At 59.2% G+C, this 9,578-nt stretch overlaps 1 protein-coding gene across 2 annotated transcripts; it reads right to left on the bottom strand.

The window, feature by feature from the left end:
• Positions 1-317: 317 nt before the first annotated feature.
• On the bottom strand, positions 318-9,369 carry BAD (BCL2 associated agonist of cell death). 2 transcript variants are annotated; one of them, XM_058526558.1, is made up of 4 exons: positions 9,320-9,369; positions 8,843-9,037; positions 1,521-1,714; positions 326-915 (listed from the first exon to the last, which is right to left on the bottom strand). In XM_058526558.1, the coding sequence occupies exons 2-4, from the start codon at positions 9,027-9,029 to the stop codon at positions 790-792; spliced, it is 507 nt and encodes a 168-aa protein (XP_058382541.1). In that variant the 5' UTR covers positions 9,030-9,037; positions 9,320-9,369; the 3' UTR covers positions 326-789. The 2 variants fall into 2 exon arrangements, with proteins under 2 accessions (XP_058382542.1, XP_058382541.1); XM_058526559.1 differs by lacking the exons at positions 8,843-9,037; positions 9,320-9,369 and adding an exon at positions 7,290-7,460 and having other exon boundaries at positions 318-915.
• Between the last annotated feature and the right edge of the window lie 209 nt (positions 9,370-9,578).

The raw sequence follows: 9,578 nt of genomic DNA, 5'->3' as shown, positions 1-9,578 counted from the left end.
GAGGCTTCTCCGGTTCCCTGGTGACCACTCCCAGCCCTGGGCCGCGCCTTCCACCGCCCCCTCCCCCGCCCTGCGCGCCCTGCCAGTTCCCCGAGCAGCGCTGGCCCCGGGCCGGCCACACAGTAGCTGCTCGAAAGGACTGACCCACATCGGAACAAATGACCCTCCCTGGGGGACGGCAGTACCATTTGCAGAGCGCGGAATTCCGGCGGCCGGCCGGCCTGCGGCTCCCAATTACCATATTAGAGATAAGGACCCAGCGGTCCCTGGGGCCCGGCCGCCCTGGCTCTGCTCGCCGCCGTCCCCCGCCCCCCGTCCTGGTCTCGGTCCCAGGTCAAGTCACTCAAAATGAGCCTCAGTTCCCCCTATGTGTAAAAAGGGGGCACCCTTTGAAACTGTCGGTGCCAGCGCCGCCCTGTCCGCGCAGCCCCCGGCGACGACAGAGACTGGGCGGCACGGACGCGGGCTTTATTAGCGCGTTTCTGCGAGCAGCGGCCCGTGGCGCCTCCGCGGAGGGAGGGGCTCTGGTGAAGTCAGGGTTAACCCGGCTCGCAACTTGGCGCAGGCGCCTGGGGCAGCCCGGCGCCGGGGGCGGGGCCACGGCCACTTCCGGCGGCTGAGGGCGGAAAAGCTTCCGATGAGGCCGACCCTCCGTGGTCCTCGCGCACTCGGAAGGGAATCACGCTCTGGGTCAGACCGCCTCCTTCCGAAACTCGACCCTCTTTTGCATAAGGCCTGCGGCAGAGACTTCCGCCCACACCCAAGATGGCCGCCAGCGGCGGCGGGAGGTCATTGGGAGGGGGCGGAGCCTCCTCTCCACGAGTTCCGATCCCACCAGGACTGGATGGCGCGCGTCCAGCTGGGGCTTTGCTGCATCTGCGTCGGTATGCCCGCGCTCCTCGGGCGAGGAAGTCCCTTCGGGGTGGGAGGAGGAAAGGGTTAAATAAGTTAGCTTCTTTTGGGCCCTCCACTTCTGGAATCCCACCTCTACGTGAGATCCCGGGAAGATAAAGACCACCGCATGCCCTATCCCGTGGGGACTCCTGACACTTCCCTAAGCACGCAGGTCGCCTGCTTAGGCCCCAGACACTCCGCGCCGGGGACGGGGGAGAGGTCGCCTAGGACCCTGTATGTTAGCGCCAGGGCCGAAGACCGAGCATCTGGAAGATGGGACCACAACTCGACAATTAGAGAAGTGGTTCCGAAGTTGAGGCCAAAGGACCCGGGTACCCGAAAGGGGCCGGCCAGGAGCACAGATACTAGCATGCCTCGTGCTGCCAGGATTTGGGGACCCCAGGAGCTTCGGCCTTCTGGGCCAGGGTCAGGACTACAGATCCCGGCATGCCCTGGGACTCGGGAAGGGACAGGTCGGAGGGGAGTGTTCCTGGCACTACAGATCCCGGCATGCCCTGGGACTCGGAGCGGGACAAGCCGCTGGGAGGGGAGGGAACGAAGGGACAGCCCAGTGGGAGGTGACCTAGGAGTATAGGTCCCGGCAGGCGCGCCGGGCCGGCGCTCACCTGGAAGGAGCCCTGGAACTCGTCGCTCATCCTCCGGAGCTCGCGGCCATAGCGTAGTGCAGCCCAGAGGTTGGGGGGCGCCGAGCGCGAGCGGCCCCGGAAGGGGCTGGGCTCCTCCTCCTCCATCCCTTCATCCTCCTCGGTCCCTGTGCGGTACGAGCTGTGGCGACTCCGGATCTCCACAGCCCCAGCACCTGCAGAGGGGGTCGGGGGTGGGGGCGGCGGGCATCTCAGCTCCCTTGCGCCCCGGCCCTGCCGCAGCCCGCGGCATCAGCTCCGCTGCCCGCTGGTGTCTGTGTGCCCATCACGGGGTACCTCTCGGAGCCCCACGTCCCTCATGTGTAAATCGAGGGAAGCTCATGGGACTTTTGTGAAGATTCGAATTAACTTCTCATTAACCCCACAAATCTTAATTGAGCCCCAATAATGGGCCAGGCCCTTAGTGTATAAAATGACCTTCCTTTGTGCCTGGTACAAAATAAGGGCATAAGAAATAGTAATGACAGTTATTAGTGCCAGACCGTGGGGCCTCCCAGCACCCCCGTGGGGTTGGCTCTTTCATTGTCTCCATTCTCCAGCAGAGGAAAGTGTCCCCCGGATGAGGAGGTGTCCCGCCCCAGCCAGGCAGGGCTGAACTCCCCTCTGCAGGTGACCTGTGGGGGCCCATTTGTTTCACTCTGGTGGCCTGCAGGAGACCGTGGGTCCCTGGAGAACAAGAATCTGGCAGCCGGGTGTCTGCACCCCCACAGTACCTGCACCTGCTTTGAAGAAAACGGCGGCAACGGTCTGTTGACTTTTTTAGGTAGTATTTATGGAGCACTCAGTATGTGCTAGACCTTGGGCATTTCCTCATTATCCTCTTAACCATCTGGGAGGTGAATGCTAACATCACCTCCATTTTACTGATGAGAAGACAGAGGCTCAGAGAGATTAAGAGTTGCACAGCTGTGCAGCTCTGCGGCTGGAAGTCCCGAGAGGCCTGTTGACCAGAGTCCAGTGGTGACCATTGGGCTACCCCCTTCCCTTGTCCAACTACCCTTCGACTCTCTGCGCCTGTACCCTCACCTCTATGGGGGTAAACCTGGCCCTTACTACCAGTGAGTGTGTAAAGGTCACATAAAATAAAGAGTGTGAAAGGGCTGTCAGCTGAAGTGCATGATGGGTCACTATTCAGAGGCCCCTCCACTGTGTTCTGAGTTTGTCTGACCTGTGTACTGCATGCTGTCTCCCCACTCCCGCCAAGCCCACCCCCATATCTAGACCAACCAAGACCATTCCCAGGAGCACAGACCCAGAGCTAGTGATAGAAAGAAAGGCAGGCACGGAGCAAATGCACGCGCGGGCACGGCCGTCAGGGACGGCATTTTGGAGGAAGTAAGATTTAGGCCAGGTGTTTAAGCCGGGGGATGACAGTGCCTCGTCCTCCCCCAGAGGACCTTCCGCAGAGCCTTGGGGGTCAGCTCCAGGGGCTGCAGGGTCTCCAGGGGTCCCAGCTCCAGATACACGGCTGAGAAAGCCAAGAAGGGAAGAGAGGGCTGGATCTCGAAAGGCCTGGGCTAAGAGCGTGTGGTCAGAGTGCCGGGCTGTTCTGAGCTCATGGAAGCCCAGGCCTGGGGTCAGGCAGGGACACTATGAAGCCTTTGACGTTGGGGAACAGGCAGCTAAATCAGGAGTCAGGATTGGGGACGGGGGTCGGAGGAGCTGGGAATAGAAAGACCCCTGATGAGAACAGGCCCGTCTGCAGAGCACTTTCCGGTTCTGTGGGGCGAGGGCGGTGAGGCAGGGGTCAGTAGCTAGGCAGGCCTCACCTTGACCACGGTCCTGCCTCGTGACCTTGCGCCCTTTCGCTAGCCCCTTGGGGCGTCAGTGTCTTCCTTTATGAAATGGGGGCAGCCCCCATCTCCCGGGACCACCAGGAGAACAAATGAGACAAGAAGCGCATCCTGTTCTGCCCCTTTCACATCCTGAAGCCTCTCAGCTTCTCAGTGAGGTGGACGCCAAGTTCCCCTGTCTTATGGATGAGGAAATGGAGGCACTGAGAGGTGAGGAACTTGCCCAAGGTCACACAGCTGGCACACCCTTCCTAGGCACTTAAGCACTCAGGAACTATCACCTATATATTCTCCTTCTCTAGCTGTAAGAATCCACACAACCACTGCACTTGACAGATGCAAGGCCCAGGAGTTGGAAGGTGGGTGACTTGCAGGTGGGCATTTGGTCTGGACACTGCCCCATCGCCCAGGAATCAGAACAGGCAGAAGAGCACCCCCTGTGTCAGGTTGGACGTGCTTCCCATGTATTAATTCATTACGTCCTCATCACACCCTGTGAAGGAGGCTGAGAAAACTAAAGCACAGAGAGGGCAAGTAACTTGCCCAAGGTCACACAGCTAGCAGGCGGCAGAGCTCCACCAGTCTGGCTCCAGGGCCTGTGTGCTTAACTCCCATGCCCCAGGCGTCCCCCCCAGCAACACCATGGGCCACCTTGGGGGCCCAGGGTGGGGAAGGCGCCCCTGGGCCTTCTGTGAGTGCCAGCTCTACCAGGAGCCTATCCTATGGGGTGGGGGATTTTCACCAAAGCCATGGATTTAGTGATGCCAAGCTAGCCATTGTCTAAATGACACTCATTTGTGTAAACTGAACTTTTAAAAGTGTCTTATTTACTGGAAAAAACCTGAGGGATTTTCTGTGAACTCCCTGGGGGAGGCAGACACGCCCGCCCTGAACCAACCCACCCTCGGTCAGCTCTCACCCCAACGGGCCCCTGGGCAGGGCACAGGTGGCCTCTCCTGCTCTGCGGAGGGGCAGGGAGGGGGCGTGGCCTGTCTGGGTGTGAGCATAGGTGGGTGCCCAGGCCTGCCCACTCACACCACCCTCCCAGAGAGCCGCCTGGGGCTGGGGTGGGTGGGGGAGTGGGAGGGGCTGGAGGCGCCCCAAGCCCTAGCAAAGCTTTACGTTCTCTACCCACTGGGCTTCTGGGTAAGTGGGTGGGGCTGGACACATCCATGGTCACGCTCCTGTGACCATCCTTGCACACTTCATTAAAATGGTGGTGTTCCAGACAATTCGAGGCAGTGATGCTTTGCTGTCAGGCAGGGCCAGGTTTGGGTCCTGCTGTACCACGTGCAGGTGTTCACACTGCTTGTCACCTGCAGGCAGAGCAGCATGGCGGCTGTGTGGTGCCCCACCACCCCAAGCAGGCCGGGCTGCTGTCAGCTTCCGGCACCTGCAGGCCTCGGCCCAGACTCCCCGTGTACCCTAAAGCCATTTGGGGTACAAAAGCCCCTTACTGGCCTGCAAAGGACATACTCCACCTTGCCCAGAGCTGACGAGATCAGAAAACACTCTAAAGTGGGGCTGGCGAATGTTTTCTGTAAAGGGCCACACAGTAAATATTTTGGGCACTGCAGGCCGCAAAGTCTCTGCCATAGTCACTCAACTTTGTGGTCATAGCTTGAAAGAAGCCATAAACAAGACAGAAATGACTGTGTGTTGCTATATTCCACTAAAATTGTATTTAGGGACACTAAAATCGGAATTTCATATAATTTTCATTTGTTATGAAATAATGTTCTTTGGATTTTTGTCAACTATTTAAAAATGTCAAAACCATTCTTAGCTCATGGGCTGTACAAAAGAAGAGGGATTTAGCTTGTGGCTGTGGTTTGCCAAACGCTGCTCTAAACCTGACTGTGTCTGTCTGTCCTCTGCCTGAAACCTTCAATGGCTCCCCATCGCCTATGAGATAAAGCCCAAACTCCTTGGCATGGCCTGCAAGGCCCTTACATTCTGGTTCTAACCTATACTTCACATGTCTGCCATCAGGAGGGCACTGGTTATTCACGTCTCTGTCCCCACTGAATCAATGGCAGTCCCCAGGACTGCTCAGAGCCTGGGACAATGCATAGTAACAATAACAACAACAATCGCAATAATAGTAAGAACCGCAAAGACTCCCCTGTGCCAGGCACTGTTCCTGTATTAACTCAGCAGATCCTCACTATGACCCTGTGAGGTGGGACTAGTTCTATGCCCATTTTACAGATAAGAAAACTGAGGCAGGGTGAGTTAACTAACCTGCTCAAGCTCAACCTGGCCACAGTCCCTGCCCTGGGAACCCTTACAGTCCATCCAGCAGGGGCCAGGTGGCAGGGAAGATGAAGAATGACGGGAACCTGCCCACCCGGAGGGGGCAGTGGCCCTGTGGCTCTGGCAGGTCATTGGCACTTGTGGATCTTTTATGGAAAAATCACTTGCTTTTTAGACACTGAAAACTAAGTCAAAAGTTTAAGAAGTCCTGTGTGGTCCTCTCAAACAGTGGCTTTCTTCTCTCCTGCAGCCCTCCCCACGGCTGGGTCTGGAGCTGGGGTAGATGTCCCCTGGGCTCCTTACTGCTCTTCAGATCACTCTCCCCCCCACTGAATCTAGTTTGTTGGGTGTGCCATCCCCCACTCCATGCCTCAGGTGCCCCCCTGCCCAGGTGGCGCCCCCAGTTTGTGCAGGAGCACTCTGTCCATCACCCCTCCTGTCTCACTTCATTCATGGACCAGAGTGGTCCCTCCCACCTCCTAGCCTTTCCTTCCTTGCCCTCGCCCCCCTCCCCTCCCCTCCCCTCCTCCTCTTTCCCGCGGGCAGGACCTGGGCCTGTCACATCAATAACTCCATCCCAGGCCTCCCACGGGCTCACCACCACCTCCTGCCTGTCAGGACGGCAACCACTTCAAAACTGCTCCTCTCTCCCCTCAGCCCCCAACCCTTGCCCCACTCTCGCTCCTGGCCTGTGACCTTTTACTGAGAAATTGAAAGCACCCACAAGAGAAACGTCTAGTTTCCACGAGGTATATACCGCCCATGTCCACTGCCCTGCTCTTAGCTGAGCTGCCCCTCTGCTGGGCAGCAGACCCCCGTCTCCCACTCAAGGACATCTCTCCGGCAAGTCTCCCCTCTCTCCTGCAACATCCCGTATTTCCCTCGCTCCTGGATTACTCCCATCAGCTTATAAACATGTTATTTTCTTTTCCCTTTCTATCTTAAAAAAAAAAACACAACACTTCCTTGCCTCGCCTCGGGCCTTCAGCTGCCGCCCACCCCTTGGCTCCTCGATACCGGAGGACAGCTGCTGAGAGCGGGCTCTCTCCTGTCTCCAGCTCTCTTCCCATTGTCCCTCCCCACTGAGGTCAGCCTTCCGCCGCCTCCCCACCATTGCGGTGGCCCCAAGTTGTCAACGTCAGCGCCCCATTCCCAGCCCTCCTCCAGTGAGCGGCCCTCCCAGGAGCATCGTGGGTCCAGAGCCCCACTCCTTACGAGCCCCATACGCCTCCCTGGGCCCTGCATGCTCTGGGTTTCCCTCCCACCCCGCTGCTCCCTCCTTCTCAGTCCCCAGGGCCGGCTCCTCCTCTTCTGCTGCCCTCTGAAGGCTGGAGCCCCCGGCTCAGTCCAGGTCCCCTCCTGTCCACACTGGCTCCCTGGGCCTCACAGAACAGGCCGTCGGTGACTAACAACTCCCACGTGCACGAATCCTGCCTGGACCCATCCCTACTAGAAATCTCCACCTGGATGCCAAAAAGGCACCTCTAAGCTGACCTGGCCCAGCTGGGCTCCTGATTGTCCCCCCATATCTCAGTTCCATCTCAGGAGCAAGCCCGTCCTTCCAGGCGTCCAGGCCAGATTCCTCGCAGCATCCTCGACTCCTCTTTCCCTCACCCTCACATCCAGTCCGGCAGCAAATCCTGCTCTACCTTCAGAATAAACCCCGAGTCCAGCTACTTACCACTTGCAATGCCACCGCCCTGGCACAAGCCACCATCCTCCCTCGCAGGGACTCGGGCGCAGGCTGCGGCCCCACTGCTGCTTTTGCCCATTGCAGACTCAACACAGGGGCCCTGGGGATTCTCTTGATGCCAAAATCAGATCACCCCGCAGCTGCTCAAAGCCCTCCCATGTTTTCACTCAAAGTAAAGCCAAAGTCCTTACCTTGGCCTTCAAAGCCTTGCCTGGCTGCCCCTCCCCCTCCATTAACTCGATGCATCTCCAGCTCCCAGCCCCTCCCCTCACTGGCCTGGACCGGTGAATCCTGCCCCCAGGGCCTTTGCATGCACCCTTCCCGCCCCACAGATACCTGCGTGGCTCACCCCTCATCCCTTCCAGCCTTTGCTCGAACGTTGCCTCTTACCGAGGCAACCCTGACCACCTCAGCTGAAGTCACTCCCCCAGGCCCGGTACTCCGAATTCAAAAGAGACAGGCAAGACTGTTTGGCGCACTGCCCCCGGCTGTCATCTTCTAATGCACTCTATCATTTTCTTCTTGTTTATGGCTTGCCTCCCCTAACCCCAGGACAGGGTAGGCTCCACGAGGGCAAGGATTTTTATCTCATCTGTCACTGATGTACCCCTGGAAGCTGGGAGACTACGTGGCACCTATTAAGCACTTGATACAGAGGATGGGGAGGAACAGCCAGGTGGGAGGTGGAAAGCTTTTTCAAGCAGAAAAACAGCAAGTGCAAAGATCTGGAAGTTAAAGCCGGTGGAGTTCCGTCTGACAGGGCGTGTGGCGGAGGGCTGGGGAGGAGGCTTTAGTAAGCCTTCTTGCTCCCGAAAATGAAAGGGGTCATGTAGGTTTCAGCACGCGAGGGATGTGATTTTTGTTTTCAGATCTCTGTGGTTGTTCCAGGTGCCAAGGCCAGTGCTGGGCACTGAGAAGGTGGGACCACTGAGAAATGGCCACTGCCCTCCTGTGCCCGTCCTCCCATCTCTCGGCGCTGGGCCGCCCTCAGTGGGCGTGGAGGGAGGCCTGTGCTTCCCCACCCCTACAGTAACCCACTGACCGGGCGGGCTGTCTGCCTCTTGAGGTCACCTGCCCCTGGCAACGGGCAAGGATAGCCCCGGTGTGGGTGTGACCACAGGGCGGGAAGGAACATACCTGGGGACTAGAAGGCCCATCCCAGAGAAAGCACGCAGCCTGGGGCAGAGCGCTGATGGAGCCTTCCAGCCCCGCTTCTTACGAAAGGAAATGCCAAGCAAGTGTGACCTTAGGCAAGTAACTTCCCTTTTCTGGCTCCCTGCCTGCCTCTCAGATTTCTGTCCTGGTCCTAACAGCTACATTCTTTGAGCATTCATTAAGCACCAGCACTATAATTAAGTGCTTCCTGTATACTCCTGCTATTCATCCCAACAGCCCTACAATGGTGGTGATTAATTTCTCTGTTTTACAGCAGAGGAAACAGAGGCGCACAGAGGTTAGGGACTTACTCAAAGCCACCCTATGAGTGTGGATGCGGCTGGGGTGCAGGAGGTCCTGGGCTGGGGGCAAGGGGGTGTGCCTACCTCCATGGTGGCTGCTGCTGGCCGGCTGCTCCTGCTGGTGACCGGCTTCCCCCAGGAGGCCTGGGGCCGTGCGCTGGTGCCTGACCAGGCCTGAGGGCCGGTCCCCCGTGGGGCTGGGGCCCAGGCCCCTATCTGCAGGGCTGGAGTCTTCTTGCTCACTCTGCTCAAACTCTGGGATCTGGAACATGCTCTGGGCTGTAGGGGCAAGATGGTGCGTGGCTAGGGGCAAACGGTGGCCGGCGGGGGAGGTGGGGGGGTAAGGGTAGGCACCCCTGACCCCCTCTCCCACCTTAGAGCCCCAGGTCTGCCCTGCCTCCCAGGCCCCCATCTGTCCACTGAGTGTGGGCCGGGCAGGAAGCTCAGATTGTCCACCCAGGACCCAAATCTCCTCGGGGAGCCCTGGAGCGGTGGAGCAGCCCCAGGCCCCTACCCAGGCCCCGGCCTGACCCGCCCGTGGTGACGGCACCCAGGTCTCACCCCAAGCCCGATCTGGAGGCCCTTGACCCGAGCCCGCCACCGCCGCCGCCGCCGCCTCCCTCTAGTACTGAGGGAGCCCAGCCCGAGTTGCCTGGGCAACGGAAACTGTCACAGACCCGGCCCAATCAGCTCTCGATATGTCACTAGGGCGGGCCAGGAGGCGGGGCCGCTCCCGGCCCGGCCCCGCCCCCCCCGCCGGACCCGCTCTCCGCCGCCCGCCTTCCTGCCTGGGTCCACTCCTCGTCTCCGGACGCTCGGC

The sequence above is a fragment of the Diceros bicornis genome, chromosome 31, assembly GCF_020826845.1.
Source record: "Diceros bicornis minor isolate mBicDic1 chromosome 31, mDicBic1.mat.cur, whole genome shotgun sequence".
NCBI lineage: Eukaryota > Metazoa > Chordata > Mammalia > Perissodactyla > Rhinocerotidae > Diceros > Diceros bicornis.
The sequence above is the reverse complement of the archived record's forward strand: the minus strand, read 5'-3'. Positions and strand labels throughout refer to the sequence as shown.